The 23,547-nt window shown below is 41.1% G+C and overlaps 2 protein-coding genes across 2 annotated transcripts in view; one reads left to right on the top strand and one right to left on the bottom strand.

Annotated features, from left to right (window-relative positions):
* Nucleotides 1-23,547, top strand: part of DYNC2LI1 (dynein cytoplasmic 2 light intermediate chain 1) — a 55,447-nt gene that overhangs the window by 21,658 nt on the left and 10,242 nt on the right. Inside the window, exons 13-16 of the mRNA XM_084514648.1 lie at nucleotides 19,643-19,747; nucleotides 20,459-20,615; nucleotides 22,552-22,790; nucleotides 23,220-23,352. Of these exons, the coding sequence (XP_084370774.1) occupies nucleotides 19,643-19,747; nucleotides 20,459-20,615; nucleotides 22,552-22,790; nucleotides 23,220-23,352 (634 nt within the window). The remainder of the gene's footprint in view (nucleotides 1-19,642; nucleotides 19,748-20,458; nucleotides 20,616-22,551; nucleotides 22,791-23,219; nucleotides 23,353-23,547) is intronic.
* Nucleotides 410-18,423, bottom strand: ABCG5 (ATP binding cassette subfamily G member 5). The gene is made up of 13 exons (XM_084514647.1): nucleotides 17,980-18,423; nucleotides 17,509-17,630; nucleotides 16,951-17,087; nucleotides 16,640-16,738; nucleotides 15,542-15,674; nucleotides 13,879-14,018; nucleotides 12,870-12,999; nucleotides 10,292-10,505; nucleotides 7,661-7,866; nucleotides 6,849-6,987; nucleotides 3,892-4,077; nucleotides 2,102-2,214; nucleotides 410-948 (listed from the first exon to the last, which is right to left on the bottom strand). The coding sequence occupies exons 1-13, from the start codon at nucleotides 18,099-18,101 to the stop codon at nucleotides 755-757; spliced, it is 1,935 nt and encodes a 644-aa protein (XP_084370773.1). The 5' UTR covers nucleotides 18,102-18,423; the 3' UTR covers nucleotides 410-754.

Raw genomic sequence — 23,547 nt, 5'->3', positions numbered from 1 at the left:
ACTTTATTACCTTTTTTTTTCCTAGTAATTCACAAAGTGCTTCCAAGAGGGGATTTAAAACTTGATAAAGAGAAGAACAAACAGATATAATAACAGCTGTCTTCTGTGATCTACCATCATTTACACAACTAAAACATGTTTGGTAACTTTTATATTGCTTAAAGATCATAATGATCATTGTACTCGGTGGCATGGTTGGACAGTGTGTGTAAGATTAAAGTGAAATGACTTCTTGATTCTGTCATTATTTACGCTAGTTAGTCTGTTTCTACAAATCTCCCAAATGGTACCAAAACCAAGCATACTATTTTAAATACAATTCTAGGAGAAACAGTTACTAGCAATTATATCCCTTGGCTTATTGGTAATGGTTAAAACAAAAATAACAACAACAAAATTGGGGAAAGAATTAGAGCACCAGTGAGATATATTGCTAAAAATGACAACATCATCAGACTAAATTAAATTCAAAAGCCTTTTCAAACATATAATACTGTTGATATGGCTAATTTAGGAGTGGGGTACAAGGAATAGCATGAAGTCATTCACGTTCTTAAGAGAAGCTTGTTTTTCAAGATGGAAAGCATCCAGTTAGTACAAACAAGAGAAGATGAATGTGGTTTGTTTTTTGTTTTTTTTTTATGTTTGGTCATTTAAATTCTGAAATCTACAATCCAGCAAATCAAGACTTCAACTATAATGAAATTAAGAAAGTAAAATTTAAATTACATATTGTCAGACCTACTACCTTTTTTCACTGCCTGCTAATAATTCTGTCTCTTATTTTGAAGCTCAGGATTGCTATAACAGCAAGTACTGGTACAAAAGCATAGAGCAACAAGAAATCCATTGTGAACCGGGACAATGCACCAGGAAAGGTTTTGTCAATGAACTGAATGCCATGGGAGAATATACATGCAGAATTACTTGTAGAACTGTTGACTCCCCCTGTCAAAAGAAAAAATTAATTCCTTCAGTAGGTTAATTGGTAAAATCAAAACTCAGGCTCCAGTATCTAGCTCTTACATGTAATGTAGCTAGCCTTAACGTTATTGTAATGAACTACTGCTCGTAGCTATAGGTCCCACTCTTCGGGTGTAAGAGAATCCATATGTTTCTGCAGTTAATCTATGCCTTATTTTTTTGAAGAAATGAACAAGGGTTCACTAGGAGCTTTCTGTTTTGTTCATACCAAGTAAAAGATTTATGGCTTTTCAAGTAGGTAGTCTAGAGGGGGCCTCAAGAACCAAGGTGACAGACTTGCGTCATTCACATTAACCATCAGCTGCTGATGGTCACTACCAAAGGCATGGAGCCTTTTTCTAACAGGTGTTTGCATGGTCATAATCAAACAGGTGCCACCTGCCCTCTTATAGTGAAGGGAACAGGAGAGATTGATGACGAACAGTGAGTGGATAAAGAATATGGAATGTGTCTCTGCTTGGAGAGAAGCACAGACACCTGGCTACAAAGCCCAGAACAGCTTAGGGCAGGCCCAGAGCTGTAAGCTTACTGCTGGTGATGGATTCACATCGTCCTTCTGATCTCCAACCTGATTCTAATGTTGTGCCACTTATCTTGCTCACAAACAGCAAAGCACAACCTGACAGAGATCTAAGCCGCTCAGTATTTGCTGTGGTAAAACACATTTGAACTGAAGCTTCACTAGAATTAGAGGAAAAATGTGCTCAGGTGTTTCCTGTACTGCTCCCTTCACCAATCTTTGATCCTGCATTGCATAATTCTGTTGATACTCTATGTGTAATAGTTGTGATAAGCACATAGCAGGCTGCCAAGTTTACTTTCTAAATCAACTCAAAGGGGAATAAAATAACATACAAAGAAGAAAAATATTTTAAAAAAAAAACAACTGAAAGAATGAGAAATAGTTGAAAAAAAGTAGTCAAATATTTCTCTAGCTTGCAGATACCGAGTTTTAGTAAGTCTTTACTAATCGCTGATTTTTTTTTTAAACAGCTAACACGTCTAAATCTTTAAGCTATCAGGATACTTTTATTGGTTGCAGAAGGAAGATAAGCCTCAACATCTCATTAAAATTATTTACATTAGTCTTAAAGATTTTTTTTTATTGCACACTTACCACAGGTGAAGCTTAAGCCATAAAATTCATTGACTACAAGAATCTCACTGCTGTATTTTTGAAAGGTAAGGTAACTGAGTATTTTAAAAGGTGGTGGCATTTCTTCTATGGTCCTATAAGAAACAGAGAAGTTAAATTGTCTTTTGCTACATTCCAAGAGCCAGTTCTGCCCCAAATGAAAACAATCTCTTAACTTTGGTTATCGGCTGTTACAGCAAGACTTCTTGGCTGTACATGAAGGGTTTTCAAACAAAGTCTGTCTTAGTGCTAAATGGGGGGACAGCAACAAAGGTTGTCTCTGTCTTTATGACACTGTGCAGTGTCATAGAATTCCGTCCTAAGTTGTTTATGGGCAGTCACAAATAATTCTTCGAAGTTTTTGATATTCATTTTGCAGAGATAAACTGAAAATGAGAAGAACTAATATAAACACTACCCTGTTCCTACATTTGGAACCACCACCCCCTCATTCTATCTTCAAAACTAAAAAAGGCTGAGCATCAAGTCACTGGACACAGTAATAAAGCAAAGAAGAATATGAAGAGAAGTAGACTGTGAACATTTAGAAATATTATTATTCAACAAGACTGGGCAATTCTGGCACCTAGAAGTTTGCAAGACTTTTTATAATTAAACAAATAAAACAACAACAAACGCCATTTTTAATATATCTCACTGTCTATGAAGTTTAATTATCACAGAGATTCACAATATTAATTAGAGTGGTTTCTGGCCTCACTTTACAACGAAGACATGGCTAATACTTAAAAAAAAAAAAAAAAACCACGTTATTTTTAAAAGTTAAAAAACTACAGTAACAGGAATAACTGTCTTGTTATTAGAAACATATATATTCCTGAAATTAGGTAGGGGCCACATTAATTTGATATCAACCTAGTTTTATTTGATAAACAAGTATTAGCTGAGATCTGTGAACAGCCATCATCAGCTTTGTGAAGACTCATGCTTTTCTTGAGGACAACCTAATGCCATGTATTGTTAAGCTTATTTCATTTTCATTGGAAAGGGCTCAGTTGAGCATATCATATTTTTTAGGCATCTGAAGCACACATTTCACTAATATGTTTATTCTGAGATGTTTCTCAAAGAAATGACAGTTTCAATGCTGACATGCAAGGGGAAAACTCGTCAAAGTTCACGTACCATGCTAAAACATGTATATGCACAGTGATGCAGCAAGCGAATTTTAATGTTTCTTCCTACTTATAAAACTAATTATTGATTTAACATTTTTATGTTGTTGACTTTACACAGAAAAAAAATGTCTGAAATTTATAATGACTAGACTGCAGAAGAACACTACTAAGATAACTGAGAAAAACTTTTTTTTTTTCCTAAAACCATAATTCCAGTATTTAGTACCTGTTACTAAATACTGTTACTGAAAGATCCAGAAGATTTTTTTTTTGAAGAATCCTTTAAAATGGACAGCATTTCAGGGAATCATGTTGGCATTACCGAAAGTATTCAGCTGAGCTGTCTGATTTGAATTGCTCAGTTTTATCTCCCATTTATTTCCAAAATAAGACAGTGAAAAAAATAAACATTTTAGTATCTTTGCTGATATGTAACACTATTATTTATGTGTGCATTTGTATTTAGTACAACATCTAACGTGATTAGATAGTTCTTCTTCTGAAGATAAAAGCAGCACTTTTGTTCCCTTGCTACCTATGCATGATTGCACTTAAGCAACACAGATTGTTCAAGAAACTCCTCTATAGGTAGACTATTTTAACAATAACACCATAAATAAAACTTTTTCTTACCTTACAAGTCCTGTTCCCACTACCACACCTGCTGAGTTAAGCAGCACCACTCCACTTTGGACTATATTTGGGTTTTGAACCACACCAAGCATTACGAGCGTTAGTAGTTCACCAATCACATGACATGCAAAGACAACAGCAAAGAAAATTCCAAATCTGAAAGCATCAGGATACAACCCTACGGTCCTGTACAAAAAAATGAACAGAAGAAAATTTTAAAAACATGGTACTAGACTTGAAATGTAACCACTATTTTTGGCTTTATTCATTTTTTCAATCACAGTACATTAAGTGAACCGTTTATCCCTTAGCTCCTTGCACGTTCTTTGGAGCCTTAACAGGAAGGCCATGCCTTAATTTCATGTGTGCAGACACATTAGGTTTTCTCCATCTAGATTAAAACGGGGTATATACGTATAAAGATGTAATTAGGAGAAATCTGTATTATTTCAAGATAACCACCATGGCTTTAAAGATCATTTAAACTAACATCGGCCCACCTTCACAGTCTATACGCTTAAGTTATTTATGTAAGTTACATTTGAAAAGAACATCATTATGCAGATAATTAAGAGGGAATTTTGTACTTCTGATACTGTCCTTGCAAACGTAAAAATGGATACGTTCATCCTAATCAAAAGGAAAGCTAATTGAATTCAGCACCCTTGTAATTCATCCAAATGCAACTTCCTCCAGATTCGTACACTCTTGAATAAACAACACGCTGTTCCTACCTTTTCCCTCAATTAATTAAGGAAATGTACCACCACGCCCAATTTGTGCTAAGGAGTAAAAAGTTAGGAAAAGCCAGCAATTGCTTGGCAAACTCAATTCAGCCTTGTAGCATATGTGACAGATGACAAAACCTTTTATTATATGGTGCCATATTACTAATCATTTTTCACAATACCTCACACCAAAATTGCCTTGTTCTAGGTACGTACTGCATACTCTGCTTAGCTAACAGGCAGGTATTCAACACTACTTTTTCATCTTCATTGCTCAGGGCCTTCTGTCTTTTTTATAATGCACCATGCTTGAACCATGATCTTAAAATAGAACTATTAATTTTCTCACAGTCTTTTCTGTAGCATTTTTTGCATGTAACACTGAAATAATCGCTATTATAAATAGGTGGCTGAACATGGACTCTTCAAGTATTAAACAGTCACTGAGCGAGCGGGTATTTAACAACCTCTAATCACAGCTTGGTACAGAAGGAGCAGCTCTCCAAAGTCCTAGCATTGAAGTATCACCTTTTCTGAAGTGCTCCAATACTGCTTACTATGAGCTATGCAGATCCAGGCTAGTAAATCAGGGCAGGAATAGAAGCAGAAGAAAAAAAAAATCACAGCAATAGAAGGGTAGGACAACATAAACTGTTGGTGCATTTCCCAGAGGCATCCTTCGCTGGGAAAATGCACAAATAGCGTGTGTTTAGTTGACTGCCATGCAGAAGTGGCTGTACTTGGTCTTGGCCGGACCTGTCGTGTGCCTGATCAGGTAAGAGTTCAGTTCTGCCTTTATGTGCCTGCATACACAAACTCCGAGACAAAATGGCTTGTAAATATGCACACCAGAGGCTATAAAAGCCTCTCAAAAGTTAGTTGAGCAGAGTTTGGACCTGTGCAGGTCCAATCTTCAGAATTCCACAGGAACTGCCAGCCCTTAGAGGCCTAAGGGCACTACAAAGTCACTCTGACACTTCGCTTACTGATGGCTTTCAAACAACTACAAGACCGCAGAGACACGCACAGGCTAACAGCAGTAACTATTGCCTGCTAACTAGAACCAAGAGCTTTACGCTTTACTGCTGATTGTGGCTGAAGCTACCAAAGCACAAGGGGAAAGTGTGGCCATACGAATTTCCTGTCTGTTAAGGATTAAGTGGCAAGCAGAGGCTCGTGATGCTCATGGGCACCGTGCTTGTGTACCACCAAGCCTGCCAGTGGCTGCTACCTGCTCTACCGCCGACTGTCACTCTGTGATTAGAGTCACAGGATCACTCAGGCTGGGAAAGATCTGGAAGATGATCAGGCCCAGCCGTTAGCCTAGCACTGCCAAGGCTACCAAGTCTCATGCTACAGCCCGCTGGATTCGAGCTCCGTGGTGTGACTGGGGAAACCAGCAGGCGTGAAGTCACCGCATTCATTTTGCAGACATCAGCTGCCACTTGAAAACAGAAATAAGCTCTAGTGCAGTACACCCCGCTCCTTTCACAGTGAGGAAAACAACTCAGAAAAAGACCAAAGGACAGAAATGGGTCCCTCGCTACCTTGCTATTACCTTACTATAGCAACCGTGGACTGTATTAAATTCAGAATAAGCAAGCAGAAGGGGGGAAATGAACGGAACAAGAATGAAGAACACCAGGCCTATCTGACAGGTGAAACAATTAAAGGATAAAATATTTCATCACCAAATTCTGTGCTATATTTCACAATGATGTGAGGAAATCAGTGTACAGGGGGAAGCAATTTTACTATCAAATCCTTTCTCTCAGTACCAGAAATCCACTTTTGTGCTTTTCTTTGGAGAGTGGAAGAGAGGATTCTGGATCTTATCACAAACATATGCTGTAGGTAAATCCCAAACACTCAAGGAAATGTGAAACTTTGCGTGTGTGCATTCAGAGTGTGACCTACCTGCAACACCAAGCCTTCCTGCAAATACCCCAGCAGTGCTCAGCTGGCCTTTGGCACGACTGGTAAGTCTTAAGGGCTGCTTAAGTCCCTGATCTTATTTAACACCTCCTACTAGAAATGTACACCTAGTCTTAGCACTGCCTGAAAAAGAGAAGTTAAAATCGCATCATCTTTCCTTAAACTTTCTCTGTAATGATCTGAATGATTCTGAGAGACAACAGCATGAAGCCACACCAGGAGGCCTACTGCTGACAAGGGAACTGAAATTAATAACAAGAAAACAACAATCCAACAGGTGCAACAAGTGCTTACCAGTATATAAAGATGCTGAAGATTGCCACGCTGATGACACTGAAGGGCAGGAAGTGCAGTATATAAGCTAAAAGCATTTGCCACTTCTTATACAAGCCATCTTTACTTTCTTGGTCACTGATAGCACGTAAAGGTGGAACTGGATTAAATATAATTAAATACATAAGAAATAAATCCTCATTGAATTAAGAAACAAAACTTGTTTCTAGCAAAAATGACAGAAGTCTATGTTCTCTACATGAGCAGAACAGTTTCTAGGGCTGTAAATAAAAACTACTGTTGGTCTTTGTGTGACTAATCTATAGTAGCTCTAAGAGAAACACCCTCTAATAAAAACATAATCACCACATAATAGTCTTAAATTTAATTATCCCTGCTTGCTGTCAAAGCTGCCTTGTACTTCCACCCTTACCACGTGTCTTTGGATTTGATCTTACTTAAGATGGTAAACTTTAAACCTAGACTTTGTCCTGCCTTTACAGTGCTACATGCAGGCAAGTTCCTGCATAGTTCATGACAGCACCTCCACACACACCTCCACAGCTGTAAAAAGGGAGAGGCAGGGATGAGAGCATATTCCTTCCTTCAGTGCAGTGAACCTGGAGCTTCTCTCATGCACTCATCTTTTTCTGCATAGCAAAGCTTGCAGGAACTTCACTTTTAAATTTCATGCTTCTGCATCAACTCTGACATTACCTAAAACTGTAAGGATCTTTTAAACGATCTTTTTAATCTGCAAAAATACTTATTCCTAGTTACAAAATAGCAGCAGCAATACCTGCTGCTGCACAGAACAGAGGACGGAAACTCACAAAGGGCAACAGCATTGAGCAGCCCTGTGTAGGGGGGGGCACTCACGCACTGGTAGATAAGCCCCATACGGTCCTGCACTGCTCCTTCTCTTATGTCAGTCCTTAGTCTGAGAAGGAAAAATGCTACAAACAAGCCAAACAGAAGATTCTGGAGGAGACGCATGATGATGCCCATCTTATCTCTGGAGAAATTTCTTGTTATCCTCCTGCAAATGAAACAATAACAAAATACTTGTTAGCTATGACTGACCACATGTTGGTAGGATATTTAGCTTTGAAAAAATCTTACATGCAGTATGTCCTTGAAAAAAGGAGTATGAAAAAAATAGGCAAGTGAAGTGGTAGTGAGCTGCCACAAGTGAAGTGAGCTGCTCAGGACACTGGTTGGTGGAGTCCCTTGGGAGGCGGTTCTGAAGGGCAGAGGGGTCCAGGAAGGCTGGGCGATCTTCAAGAGGGAAGTCTTAATGGCGCAGGAACGGTCTGTCCCCACGTGCCCAAAGACGAGCTGGCGGGGAAGAAGACCGGCCTGGCTCAACAGAGAATTGTGGCTTGATCTTAGGAGGAAAAAGAGGGTTTATAAGCTTTGGAAAAGTGGGCAGGCCACTAAGGAGGACTTTAAAGAAGTAGCGAGGCTGTGCAGGGACAAAATTAGGAAGGCCAAAGCTCATCTGGAGCTCAATCTGGCTACTGCCGTTAAAGATAACAAAAAACGTTTCTATAAATACATCAACACAAAAAGGAGGACTAAGGAGAATCTCCATCCTTTACTGGATGCGGGGGGAAACTTAGTTACAAGAGACGAGGAAAAGGCGGAGGTACTCAATGCCTTCTTTGCCTCAGTCTTTAGCGGCAATACCGGATGTTCTCTGGATACCCAGTACCCTGAGCTGGTGGAAGGGGATGGGGAACAGGATGTGGCCCTCATTATCCATGAAGAACTGGTTGGTGACCTGCTACGGCACTTAGATGTGCACAAGTCGATGGGGCCGGATGGGATCCACCCAAGGGTACTGAGGGAACTGGCAGAGGAGCTGGCCAAGCCACTGTCCATCATTTTATCAACAGTCCTGGCTATCGGGGGAGGTCCCAATCAACTGGCGGCTAGCAAACGTGACGCCCATCTACAAGAAGGGCCGGAGGGCAGACCCGGGAAACTACAGGCCTGTCAGTTTGACCTCAGTGCCAGGAAAGCTCATGGAGCAGATCCTCCTGAGAGTCATCACGCGGCACTTGCAGGGCAAGCAGGCGATCAGGCCTAGTCAGCATGGGTTTATGAAAGGCAGGTCATGCCTGACGAACATGATCTCCTTCTATGACAGAGTGACGCGCTGGGTGGATGAGGGAAAGGCTGTGGATGTGGTCTACCTTGACTTCAGCAAGGCTTTTGACACCGTCTCCCACAGCATTCTCCTCAAGAAACTGGCTGCTCTTGGCTTGGACTGGCGCACGCTTCGTTGGGTTAGAAACTGGCTGGATAGCCGGGCCCAAAGAGTCGTGGTGAATGGAGCCAAGTCCAGTTGGAGGCCAGTCACTAGTGGCGTCCCCCAGGGCTCGGTGCTGGGGCCGGTCCTCTTTAATATCTTCATCGATGATCTGGACGAGGGCATCGAGTGCACCCTCAGTAAGTTCGCAGATGACACCAAGTTAGGTGCGTGTGTCGATCTGCTTGAGGGTAGGAAAGCTCTGCAGGAGGATCTGGATAGGCTGCACCGATGGGCTGAGGTCAACTGCATGAAGTTCAACAAGGCCAAGTGCCGGGTCCTGCACCTGGGGCGCAATAACCCCAAGCAGAGCTACAGGCTGGGAGAGGAATGGTTGGAAAGCTGCCAGGCAGAGAAGGACCTGGGAGTGATGGTGGACAGTCGGCTGAATATGAGCCAGCAGTGTGCTCAGGTGGCCAAGAAGGCCAACGGCATCCTGGCTTGTATTAGGAACAGCGTGACCAGCAGGGCTAGGGAGGTGATCGTCCCCCTGTACTCAGCTCTGGTGAGGCCGCACCTCGAGTACTGTGTTCAGTTTTGGGCCCCTCGCTACAAGAAGGACATGGAGGTGCTTGAGCGGGTGCAGAGAAGGGCGACGAAGCTGGTGAGGGGCCTGGGGAACAAGTCCTACGAGGAGCGGCTGAGGGAGCTGGGCTTGTTCAGCCTGGAGAAGAGGAGGCTCAGGGGTGACCTTATCGCTCTCTATGGGTACCTCAAGGGAGGCTGTAGCGAGGTGGGGGTTGGTCTGTTCTCCCACGTGCCTGGTGACAGGACGAGGGGGAATGGGTTTAAGTTGAGCCAGGGGAGTTTTAGGTTAGATGTTAGGAAGAACTTCTTCACTGAAAGGGTTGTGAGGCACTGGAACAGGCTGCCCAGGGAAGTGGTGGAGTCACCATCCCTGGAAGTCTTCAAAAACCGTTTAGATGTAGAGCTTAGGGATATGGTTTAGTGGAGGCCTGTTAGCGTTAGGTTGGAGGTTGGACTCGATGACCTTGAGGTCTCTTCCAACCTAGGAAATTCTGTGAATTCTGTGGTAGACCAAAATACCAAGAAAGTGCATTTACACAAACAGGGAAAAAGCCTGAGAGATTAGTGGGTAAGGAAAACAAAGCAAAGGAATATTCTTTAAAAAACAAAACAAAAGTCTTACCGGAAAAGAATCCATAATTTGGAGAAGGCACCGGGTGAGTCTTTGTTTTTGAATGGTATAGGTGGCCGATCTTTCATACACCTTGTCCTTTCAATGGCTTCCAGTACTCTGCTAAAGATCTCTGAGTTTTTGTAGGCTGATGTGATTACCTGAACCCTACTGTAGGTTTCAAGTTCACGTTCCTTGCTTCGGGTGTCCACAGAAGTCAGATCCACTGTAAATTTACAACATTTTTACTATATATACATATCGCTTTCCATTCTTAGCTATTCCCCTCTTGCAAGAGGTGAAGTTTATTTCACTCCTCCCTTCTGTTTGAAGCAGTGTGACTGAATGACTGTGCAGCCATCTCCATGTTTTGGGGCTCCTGTAGGACCTTCAAGGTGTGGGGTTCTGTGTCTGGGACTGCAAGGACTTAGCAGGGTGCTGGTCAGCCCTTTAGTGTTCTCCTTGCACAGCACAGAGCTGTGCTACCCGTGAAGCACTACTGCTGCTGAGAATGAGACAGATCCCCAGCGGAGGGTGAGCAATGATGTGGATGAAAAGACGGCTTTGTGGTCACATCTCTCTCAGGTGTTCATACTCTGATACAGCTCCCTGATTCTCCTGTGTCTTCTGCCTGCTCCTCCATAACCCTGGAGCTTTATTTTTCAGTTAGTCTGAGCTCATTCTGCAAAGACACTTCACTGCATGTTAACATGAAGTTAGAAGACGTTGTGCAGGCCAAGCGCCCCTAGCAGGCTCAGCACAAGCCAAAGAAAATATTACTTGCTGCCATGGAACATATTTATGAACTGTGAATACTTCATGGCATTAATATCCCTTTCTGATAAATCCATCGATCCCTATTTCCTGACACCAGCAACTCTTCTTGGCAGATGGGAACTTTATGCATGCTATTCGTACAAGTCATGTGGATTCATCAGTAGTGCAAAAATGTAGTGAACATCTTCCTTAACCCTAATAGCAATGAATTATTTGACATTTCAAAAACCAGACTGTTGTTCTCGGGAACAGCTGTACACAGTTACCTGTTTTTAAGGTTTGTATCATCCTTAGATTTCAGTTTTAGTGTTATGCTCAACTTCAAAATACAAAAGCAAAGGGTATCTGTAGCCCTTGTCCAAGAGTCTTAATTTGTGCTCAGAACCCAAATTAAGATTATGAACACTTCCCTGGTGTTCTGAAAGCTGGAATTTAGCATAATTTTATTCAATGGTCAGCATAAACTGAAGACTTCACTTCTGGACCAGATATCTAACGTCTATCATGCAATTGCACTTTTACAATGTGCAGCTTTTCAACAATATAATCCATGCTCAATACATCAGATCTTATTTTCCTCTACTTTTGGTGTAAATGATATCAGAATCTGTCCCTTCATTCACATCATTAAATCACACAAAAAATATAAACTACCAATTTTCCAAAGACTAAATATTCTGATGATTCTTTGCTCTAAACTGTATTTTTTCCTTTTCTTGTCACATTCAAAGGTTGACATTTGAAGAATGCAGTACTTTCTTTACCAAGCTGTTTTAAATGTGGGTCTAAATCTCAAATCATCTATGCATTTCAAGACTATTCAAATTCATGAAGACAAAATTATCCTCACTGTCACACCAGTATTTTCAGCTTCATCCCATTCCAACGTCATGTCAACAACCATCCTCTCTTCTCTCTGAATTTAGTTAGGATGCCATCCTGACAATAGAAAAACACTGCCTCCTCTCAATGTGCTGTTTCTGAACACAGTTTTTTTTTGCATTGGTCAAATTCTCTGCTTATTGTTCAGCTGTGTTGTTAGAAGTCAGCCTACAAACTAGTCAGCACTCACACACGTACATGTGCAGAGACACACACAAAAAGACGTTCACATGTTCTTCAAACATTTTTGCACTCGATCAGGTACTCAGATGCCCTGCAGTGTAACCAAGCCTCATTTTCAAAATCTCTTGCAGACATTTTTTGATCCTGAATTGGTTAAAAAAAAATAAAAAAATTGCAAACAGCTTGCTATCATTACCTCCTGAAGCATCCATACATTCAGCTCCAGTAGTTCACCCTAGTACTAGAAACTCCCCAAACTTTCTAAAATCTCAAACAGTGAATGTCTGGAAATTCATCCCTTGGTCATCCTATATTTTTTTTCTACCTTTCCCTCCATGTAACAACCATGTTCAGTTGCTTGGCATTATGAAAGTCTGTGAGAGCACGAGACTTCCCACAGTTTGGGGATGAAATTGGTATTCTTACGTCCAATGGACAGCCATAGGGAGATGCTATCAGGAGCTCACAGGTTTCATGAAGATGAGATTCCCTTTTTATTGGTAATTAACTCATTTCTGCAGTCTTTCAGTCCTACTGCAAACTTGTGTTGTTTTTATGTTGTCTGTGGACATATGGATGACCATGGGCCCATCTCTCTCTCTCCTTTGAGCTGAGCACAATTATAAAGTCAGAGAAAAATTCAAACACACTTCTATCTCTGGAAAAAGAACTTTAACTTGGAGAAGAAAACAACTTGTTTGTCTGAAGAAAGCCCATATTCTTACCAAAGCAACTTAGATAGACTTACCATAGAAGTCAAAAGGATTTGATTGTTCAGGACACGAATAGCCACAGTTGCTAAAAAATGTGATCATTTCCATAGGGTTCCCACAGAAAACCATTTCTCCAAAGCTCATGATGGCTATTTTGTCAAATAACTGTGGGGGCAAATTAGCATTGTAGCAACACGTACCGAGAAGAAGTACATTAATGCTTGAGTACAGCTTTGTCTTGGTAAGAAAAATGCTTTGACAGGAAAAGTAGTTTTGACACATTCAAACTTCCTTAGTATATTTCTGTCAAAGGAAGTTTGTCCTTTCCGTCACTCCTCTTAATGGTTATGCAAGATGACACATGTGTAAGCTCTTAAAACTAGTGATTCTCAAAATGATCAGAGCCAGCAGCGTACAGAGGTAATCCACAAACAGAAGTGAGACCTGGGGACTTCACTTCTCACTGCACCTTTACTTACTGACTGACCTCGTTTGGCATTTAATAGCCTCTACCTGCACAATCCCCCAAATTCTGGGAAGATTATCCTGAAATGCTTAAGGACTTCAACAGCACTGTCGTTTGGGTGTACGTTTGCCAGGACAGGGTTCCCGCCAGCTGTGACCAGCCCATATTCCCAAAGCACCAGGGCCACTTTAAATCCACTGTCACTCTTCTGTCTTGAGCTGCAAGCATTACTGAGATAGCAATATGTATTGATAAAGTGCTAGTTTTTAAAGTGCCAGCACACCTGGGGGATTTACATGGCTTCTCCCAGTACTTTTTATTTGGATAGCTTCCTATCACAAATGTTACGTGCACAGTCAGCATCTGCAGTATTGGCACAGAGCAGCGTATGTCCTAGCACACCCTGCAAGTGGCAGAAGGCCAGTGCTGCAAGGTTAAAAGACAAGGCTGAATTTACACAGGGAGGAAGTAAAGGAGCTTTTTGAGGCAACTATACCGGACCTTGTGCTTTTATCCCCAAAAGAACTTAAGTACAAAAAAGCTAGTAAAAGAGAAAGTAACAAGTAGATGTAATTTACCCTGAAGAGTTCTGAGCGAGGCTGATGAATTGTAATAATCACAATCCTGTCTTTGTGTGCAAGCTCTGAGAGCAGCGAGACAATCTGGTTTGCAGTCAGGCAATCCAGCCCTGTTGTTGGTTCATCAAGTAGCATGACCTCTGTGGAGCAACAGGAAAAAGCATTAAAACTCAGGCAAACAGAGAGCAAATGTTATGGCTTCTGCATTTCAAGCTAGCATGACCAATACTGTAGAAATTGCTTTACATGTGAAGTTCCATGTGTAAGCAGAGCAGGCACAGTTATTATTGTGACTTGATATTTCATCTGTAGTTAGCTTCAGTGGTTCAGTTTCAGCTACTAGGAATAAGGACAAAGAACTACAGCAAGATCATAGCATAATCTTTTTTTTTTTTTTTTTCCTATGTTCAGGTGAAATTAGAAAATTACCAAAACAGATTTAATGTCTACACCTGCTTCTAAGATAAAATTCATCATGTACACAAATGTAAATATAACTGAGTTAACCTGAAGTTGTCATCTTAATTAAGGATATATATACATAGTGAATTAATTGTGAGCAAATTAAGAGTTATATTGAAATATGGCACATATAATTCTATAAATGAGAGCAGTGGTGTTTTTTAACTTCATTTTCTTTATCATTTTATTGCACATGGAAGGGTAATAGTTACAGTCAAATAGATTGGTTTCACATAGATAAGATAAAGTACGGAAGAGGGCAGCTCAACTTCAGTTAGGGTTTAAAGAGGAGGAAGGAGAACTTACAGGTTTATTTACACAGGATTATTGTAACATGAGCTTAGTGAGCAATGAATGCCCCCAGTGAACTATCCAGGAATCACCAGTAGCACACAGTGCCTGGGGAATCTACATTCTCCCTCCTGCCTGGTGTGCAGTCCTAGTGCATCTGCAGTGCTGTAAGGTCTCTGGAGTCCAAGAAATGGGTGGTATACATTGGCTCTGCAAGATTCTAGCACCTTTAAGAAACCATCTTAAAACTGATGCAATTTACAATGCTGTTTCCCATGGCTAATCCTACTCACTCTGTTACTCTGCTTTTTCATTCATCTGACTTGGTTTTCTTTACAGTAAAACTACAACCACATCGAGAGCATGGTATGCATCAATATTTGGATTCTTAACAAGAGCAATACAACATGAGGGCTATTATTCTCTTGAGCAATTTACTCTGTTTTGTTTGTATACATTCCAAGTGAGCAAAGTTCATGCGCTGTCTTTTTGACTTTGGCATTTATGTGACACTCACACATACGTGGCTCAATGACAGCTACTCCACTACAAAACTCAGTGCTTGCTTATGTACAGCTCTAATTGGTTCAATAAACCATCAATCAACGCATCAACCAACATTTCGTACATGGGAAGAGGGAGCCCAGAAAGAGGTAAAATGGGTAAGTGCAGGTCTAAACGTATGTTCAGTCCCTAAGATTTTAAAATTCACTGATTTCCAAGACCAACTAATAGATTAATGGCAGACCTGAATTACTGCTCACCCTTCTCCGTTATTGCTAGACTAGCTTTTGCTGAATTATAGAACAAAATTGCTTTTGGATTTTGAAGTGGTTTATGAAAGTCCATAGCAGGTGCAGAAAGTGACACTGCTCTGCTTTACTCTGAAAATCCACACAGGGGTACTTACTTGGATCTTGTAATAGCTGGGCTGCAATTGAAACACGACGCCTCTCACCTCCAGAAATTCCTACAAAAATATGGCTTCCAATTATTTTGTCAGCAATGTGGCTAAGACTCAGCTCAGCCATAACTGCATCTACCTGAAAAATAATTACAATTTAGAAAGACTAATTACTGTCCAACTCAGATACTCAGGGAGAAAAAAAAAATAATGAAAAAAGGCATAATTTTAAGCTAAGACTTTCCCAATATGCTGCTTTTATCCATTCTAGTTGGAAGGTACTTGGCCTCATTTCAATTTGATTATTTTTAATACAGTACTTCAATTAGTGTTTAAAATGCATTTTCATTTCTATTTATTCTAAAATGAGTAGGATTTTAGCTTCAGTTGACATTAAGAGAAGAGCATTTTGGAGGTGGTGCCAGAAGTTATGCTATTAAACATAACGTGCTGGTCTTGCTTCCACAATAAGGGAGCAGAAAGGCAAATCAATTTGGGTGCAGTATGAAATACTGAATGGAAGACAGGTGAAGGGAGAAGACAGAAAGCTAGCGCCTTTGATTAGGCACATCTAATCTTTACTCTCAACAGAGGCCCAAAAGAGCCCTCTAGTAGATCAGAAACACACCTGTTTTATGCAGAAGGGAGCTTGTAAGGAGCTTAGTAGTGCTTTGCAGGGCTGCCCTGGTTAGTGAGAGAGCACCTAAGGAGCCAGAATAGTGCCAAAGACATGTCTGCTGTTCATGAGACTCGCCAGCATGCATGGCCTCAAGCGCCCCAGAGATGCACGTGTCTCCTAGATGCCAACGAGGAGCTGAACTCTGTATGCTATATTATGGCAGCACATCGGGCAGCAGTTAACTGCTGCAGCTTTGGGCTGAAGAGTTTTGTGCCATCATATTGGCTGTTCCCCAAGGCATCACCACAAGCTCCCTGTGGAAGTGCTTAGCGCCGAGGGGTCCGTGTTCTACTCCTGGCTCAGGAGAAGGAGGATTACTCAGCCGCAGAATAAAGATCAGGAAACCTCTTAAACATAAAACAGTCAGTGAAAGCATTACATGATGTCATGTCTGCATTTTTGGTGGAAGATGATAATATACAGACCTTCTTTTTGATGACACTGTTGGAGCATTTCTGAAGAGCGAGTAAAGCTGTGTAGGTCAGAGACTCTTGTATGGTGAGGAAGCTTAGCAAAGCATCGTTCTGAAAAGAGATGAAGGAAGCAGGAGTTAGTTCAGTAGGAATTAAGATACTGCTTTTGCTCACACACGTTCATTCACTACTGAAATTGCAAAACTGTAGTCAGAATACAATAGTGCATTACAATAGCAACTTTCACTTTCCTTTTTCCCCCTTTTTTTTTTTTTAATACACAGGAGGAAGTATAGTATACAGAAACAAATGAGGAGATTAACCTGTGGTACATAAGAGAAGCAGTCTCTAAACTGTTCCTTCTTCAGATGACGGCCGTTCACATATACTTCTCCAAAGAAACTGTCTTTATGTCCCAGTCTTCCTGATATTGCATCTAAAAGTGTTGTTTTCCCAGATCCTTTCAAACAAAAGAAATTAATCATATGATGAGATGAATTTTGCAATCCCAAGTGTGATAGCCTCACTTTGATGAAGACATGAGAACAAATCTTTTTTCCTTAATAACGTTAAAGAAATAGGGAAGTAAATGGAAACCTAGAACGTGTGTGTGTGAATTAGCATTTACTTCACAGAAATTCACACTTTATAGTGGACCATTTGGGTTAAGAGGTAACCTAATATCTTACTGAAGTTATAATTGCCAGTTAGATGACAGAAGATAGAACTCTGAAAACAAGTGTCATGTTTTCGCAATGCAAGGGTTAAAAGCAATTGCAATTTCATTATTTAAAGCACAGACCTCAGTCACATTCAGGCTACCGTGGAAGTCACTAGTATTAACTCTGATTTTATTCTTTTAAGGTACAAAAACAACTTACCAGAATTTCCTAAAATCCCCATGATCTGGCCACTCTCTATGTGAAATGAAACATCTTTAAGTATTTGCCGAGTCCATTTTTTATGGTACAAAGGCACATTCCACCAGGGGCCAACACGCTCTCTTGGAAAACAAACATCAGAAAGGAAGAAACACCGAAGATGTATGTAAAAAGCTTTGCGTGAAGCACACAAGCACAGGAAATATACTTTACAGCATCTTCTTCAAATACGTTTGAAGAAAAACTCCTGGCTCTGGAGAAGAGACCTGCTCTGCCTCCTCCGAGCTGCCCACCCCACCCTGAGGCAGCGGCCCAGCACCATGAGGCAGGTGGTCCTAAAATGGCCGCCAGTCTTCACTGGGCTGAAGCCAAGCCCACAGCCCACCTGTCCCTGCCCCTCTCCCCTCCATCCCCAGGTCAGGGCAGCTCCCAGCAGCTGGGGGCTCCCCCTGCCACCCTCTCCAGTCCTACCTGACGGTGTAGGAGACCCCCCGCACGCTGATACTGCTGGGAGGCTGTGCCAAAGCCTTCACCTCACTAGCCTGCCCATCGTTGCCGCCCCCCTCCATGGCAGAGGGCTCTCTGCACGACATCTTCCAGTGCCGGGCCCGTGTGCTGCCGCCCTCACGCTGCCACCATGCCTCCGCCGGGTAGGGGCAGCTCCTTGCTCCTTCTGGGCTGGAGCAACTCACTGCCCCCAGCCCTCACCACCCGGGGGAAATGCCTAAAAGAAAACCGAGCGGCTCTCGGTGCTTTCTTTTCCTGAGAACAACTGATAGGCAATCAGCAGAGCCCGCTATCTGATGTACCTTTAGCCCAAGCTGTTTCTGTCCCAGAGCAGGGGAGTATTTCCCTGTCCACAGGGTCACACCAGCCGCAGAGACGCAGCGTGCCAGGGGACAGGGTGCTGCAACAAAAGGGGCTGGGAAGAGCCAAGCTCAAAGGCAAGGGGAGAAAGGCTCACTCCGCTTCTCAACAAACCCATCGCCAGAGCACCGCAGGGTGCACGGCCCTGCACTGCCACCATGGAGGGACCCCCCGAGCACATCCCGCTGGAAGGTGGTGGCTGGAGCCAGGCAGCACAGGAGGTGAGTGAGACCGGCGGGAGGGACCCCTTAGCGCTGCTTTTCAGACAACTTAGGGTCACGCTGCTTTCTGCTGCATGCCTGCACTGAAGAGATTAGTCAGCATTGCTTGCTGTGAAGGTAGGAACTGTGCACAGGCAGTGATCACCATCTGCCAGACACCTCCAGCAGCAGTACGTCTGCCAGACAGGGAACGGGGGAAATGAAGCTCTTCTAGCAGCCCTCAGGTGAATCTGAGAGTTACACAACTTGGGTGAAATGAAAACCCAGACTATGAGCCACTGGAAGAGCTTTAATCCCCTGAAATGCCAAAGGATGCAGGAATTAGGTTGATCTCTGATGGCTGACTCAGGATAACATGCCTTTTGCCTGTTATTTTACAAGACATTTATTCAGCAGAGATTGTAGTGAAGATGGTGGTTCGCTAAATCGGTTAGTTAAATTATTTCCCTGTCTGATTAACTTTTTCTTACTGAGCAGACGTTATTCACAGATACCATTTACTCTTTGAAGGCACAGACATTAGCAAATTATCTTCTCTCTGTGTGTGATGGTGAATTAGCTGCTTCAGGTTACTATGGTGCAGTATGGATTAATTAAATAATGAACATACTTCCAGTGCACCTTAATTTTTAGCTGCTATGAAATATGAATTTCAATATGTACCGTTTTGATCCAGTAGACATTAAAATTCCAGTAGTCATCCACTTTCTTCCTCAATAATAGAAATAGAGCCTAATCTCTTTATGGCAGCATGGCATTTGTCTCCATGTTGAAAATAAACCCATTTAAACTGAAAGCTAATAGACCACCACAGCACAGCGTGTTTGGCCCTCTGACATGCCTCTAGAACAAACTGCATTTCACGCTGATTAACAGATTACTCATTTCAACCCTTCATGCTTTTGTACCACTGTAACATATCAGAAGTACTGTTTTATATACCACAAATATATTTCCCGTTCTGTTTCTCCATTTCTGAACTCAAATGTTAACAACTCTTTAGTTATTATAATTAACTATTGTAACTAACCCAATAATTTCTCCAGACCAAGGCCCAGGACAGTATCTTTTGCTCTGAAGAAGATAACAGCCTGTATTTCACATACAGCGGAAAATCAAATGTTCTTGAGGTCAAAGAACTCAACTACCAGGTAAAAGTTCTACCTTCTGTACGTCCCTTCAGCAGGGAACTTATCCAGCAGCTCCTGTTTCATTAAGCAAGCCCTCTTAAAAACAGTATAAAGCTGATGTTCATGCAAATATTGCACAATCAAATATACAAAAGTTTTGTAAGGAGAATCACACTCCTGGCTAAGGTAATAACGTGAGGCTAAACCATGCTGTTGTATAATATATCTAGTAAAACTAGGCGATGATACAGGAAAAGAGGTCCATTTCTAGGCTCTGTTTTCCCTCAGTCTTGAGCTAAATTATTCCTCTCAGGACTGAGGGAGCAGGAGCCTTTGCCGGCAAGAACGAGCATGCAGGAGACAAGGAGAGGATGACAAACATAAGGAGGATTTCAGGAAGCCAGTGAAATTTTTCACTTTTGTGCCACATGGCATCTGAAGTAAGCTTCACAGTTTTCAGTTTTGATTCATTTCAAATTGTATTAAAAATTAAAAATGTACAATAGCAATAAACTATCTAAGTAAGGTAAAGGACAGATAGTTTTAATGATTATCAGAAATAAGAAGCAAAGGATGAAAACCATACATGTCCAAAAAAGATTTTTTGTCTATATTTCTGAATATTAACAATATTATTTTAACATATTCTCTGATTTATTACAACTTTGAAAGTATTTAATGTTAAGTAGTTTAACGTAGGAATTGAAGAGACTTTCTTTCTTTCTTTGCTAGGTTAACACGGCATCCCAGATTCCCTGGTATGAGAAACTCACGCAGATGCAAATGCCATGGACCTGGAACTCAGGTCCTAATTCTCGTGTGTCAGTAATCCAGAATCTGAATTTAAAAGTTCGAAGTGGCCAGATGCTAGCTATTATAGGGAGCACTGGTAAGAACAACCAAGTTTCATGATTTGACTAATTCTTAGATAAAACACACAATCAAAACCAATATTCCTCAGTCTTCTGAATGGCATAATCTAGCTGACAAAGAACTACTGGAAACGTGTCACTTAAATACATTCTTTAAAATGTACATTTTGAGAAACAGAAACATATTGGAAAAATATATTTTGAATTTATTTTAGAAAAACTTTTATATTATGGCTTGTACATTTCCTATGTGTTTCTTGGGGTGCAGCGTTGTTACAACTATGTTCTGCAGCCCCATCTCTGTTAGACATGAAGCAGCTTCATGGCTCTCATAAAACAGGCGAATTGCAGACCTTACCCAGTAACAATGCAGACATAAGGCCAGACCCTGTAAGAAAGATCAGTTGCAACTGACAGCAATTCCCTTCACATGCAAACAGGTCTTATAGAATAAACTATCACCTTCAGATTAATTAACAGAAACTTGAAAAGAAAGGATAATGCCTCTTTTATTTGGCTTACAGTGTCTGAAAACTGGGGCTCTGGTTTCTTGCATCTTTTTTTCCTTTCATTTTCTGGTAGGAATGGTTTAATCTTCTCAAGGATGAGGTTGCCTAATAGAGAGTTGGCCTTTGCCCTAAGTGGTTAGTGAGACTTATCTCAGCTAGGGGGATAAGAAGTAGACATGTGATGCATTAAATTGAAGTAATAAGTACCTATGCTTTGAAAGTAAAACAAACAAAACCGCAAAAAAACATGCTGTGCTTCCACTAAACTCTTACATTAGGTTAGCTCAGTGATTCAGTGAAGATGCTCTCTTTGAAAAAGGACAAAACATATTTGCCACAGAAGTTTTAACATTATTTCTACAGAAGAGGTTTTTCTTTCCCACTGCTATGGGGGATTTTTCTTAGCACATATCTAATGTACTGGAAATTGTACCTTAGAGATGCCCCATAGCAAAAGGAAAAAAATTGTGATGAAATAACATTGACTTATAGATATTAGATTATTGTAAGGTAACACACACTGGGCACAAACCATTTCAGCAAACTAGTCAAGCTATTTTAAAAAGCTGTTTATCATCTATTTCATCAAATGCCTTAGTAAAGTGGATTAAACTGCTGATGAGTCTCACACTGTCAATGGCAATCAAATGCCACTCAAACATAGCAATATGTAGTTTACAGATGGACAAGTTTTTTTTATTTTTATTTTTTAATATATATATTAAGCAACAAGTGTGGAGTTAATTTTTCAACAGGAAGACTGGAAACGAATGATATCTAATCATAATGAGAGCTCTGTGTGTTTGCATAAAGTATCATATGGCATAAGGGAAAAAGTCATTTGCTATTTAATTCCAAATCAGGTTTTGTTTTCATTGATTTACTTGCCTTACCTCTGAGCATTAGCCAACTTTTTCTTAATAGCCAAATTTTTCTTAATTATTAAAATGACTTTTTGTCTTGTTTAAATCACAGTTATTTAAGTCATGCTTCAGAGTCTTATCAGCTGTATAATTGCTCAGTGCCTTCGTCTTTAAACTGCTTAGCTGCTGTTTCTGAATTCACAATTCCCTCCACAAAGCAAACTTCTGCAAAGCATTTAGGTGCCAGCCCAGCAGCCACACATATAGAATGGTAACTAGCGGACAGAGATCTTGCTTCTTAAATTCAGAGCTGTTCTCAAAAGCCAGCTACCCAGTTCTCCTGGGACATGTCAAAGGTTAAAGCCATGTAATACATTCTGGATGGAAGAGGTTTCCTGAACATGAGCTTGCAGTCAGGTGTCAGTATTTTCTTTCAAGATCATTCCACCTCTGCAGCTTTAGAAAAGCAACACAAGGTGTTGAGGAAAAGACGTTAGGGAATGAAAACTTATATTCTCTGTGACTAAATCACTTTTCAAATGGATGCCCTAGAAATTTGTTTTCTAATTTTGATTGTTTAGGTGGTGGAAAGACATCCTTGCTTGACGTGATAACCTGCCGGGATCACGGAGGCAAAATCAAGTCTGGTCAAATCATGATCAATAACAAACCCAGCACCCCCCAGCTTGTCAAGAAATGTATTGCACACGTGCGGCAGGATGACCGACTGCTTCCCCACCTGACTGTCAGAGAAACGCTACTGTTCGTTGCCAAACTGCGCCTTCCAAAGTTTTTCTCAGACTCACAAAGAGAAAAAAGGGTAATTAAGCTGTTGGAAAAAAATAAAGTTGTCAAAAATGCGTCTGACAGGAACTATCCGAGACATCCTGTGTGCTTGGAGTCAGAACAGCTAATCTGGCTTTTTTTTTTTTTTTAATATATATGTAGATTATGAATTATAAATCTTTTTCCTTTTTCAAGATAGAAACCAGCAATTGTACCAATGCTCATAAAAAATGACAATCTAGAGAAAGCATTAGAGAGGCTGAAAGATGAACTAAATTGCTGGTCGTTGAGCATTTTTTAATGTTATCCCTAAAATCAAGATTTGTTTTCAACTGGCTCTCGATCAAATAGCACCATAATATCCAGATGAATTTTAACTACGCCAACTATATTTTTTGGCTTTATCTGTGCAGAAACGTGTCAAGAAACTGTTTTATCCCTGTTACCATTTGGATCCCCCCAGGTGGAAGACGTTATAGCAGAACTACGCTTGCGGCAGTGTGCAAACACGAGGGTAGGCAACGAGTACCTCCGTGGTGTTTCAGGAGGCGAGAGGCGAAGAGTGAGCATCGGTGTGCAGCTGCTCTGGAACCCAGGTGAACAAAACCATGACACCTTCCTTGTGCCCCCCACAAACCACTGGGGGTGGTTAGAGAAAATAGTAGGGTTCAGGGAAAAGTCAGATACACATACGCTTCTCAAGACACTTAACGGATCTTGCATTTTCCTCTGCCAGATGTTCACTCCTCATGGCAACATCAGGCACAGTGAGGGTGTGCTGATCCATTTGC

Source organism: Aythya ferina (genome assembly GCF_964211825.1).
Source record: "Aythya ferina genome assembly, chromosome: 3".
NCBI lineage: Eukaryota > Metazoa > Chordata > Aves > Anseriformes > Anatidae > Aythya > Aythya ferina.
The sequence above is the reverse complement of the archived record's forward strand: the minus strand, read 5'-3'. Positions and strand labels throughout refer to the sequence as shown.

What these genes read in the sequence shown, in the direction of transcription:
- ABCG5 (XM_084514647.1), bottom strand. Translation starts at nt 18,101, where the DNA reads ATGTCGTGCAGAGAGCCCTCTGCCATGGAGGGGGGCGGCAACGATGGG. An exon ending in GCTTCTCTTATGTACCACAG is followed by an intron (nt 16,739 to 16,950) that starts GTTAATCTCCTC and finishes ATCTCTTTTCAG; the next exon opens with AACGATGCTTTGCTAAGCTT. An exon ending in TTCAGCATCTTTATATACTG is followed by an intron (nt 4,078 to 6,848) that starts GTAAGCACTTGT and finishes TTTTTTGTACAG; the next exon opens with GACCGTAGGGTTGTATCCTG.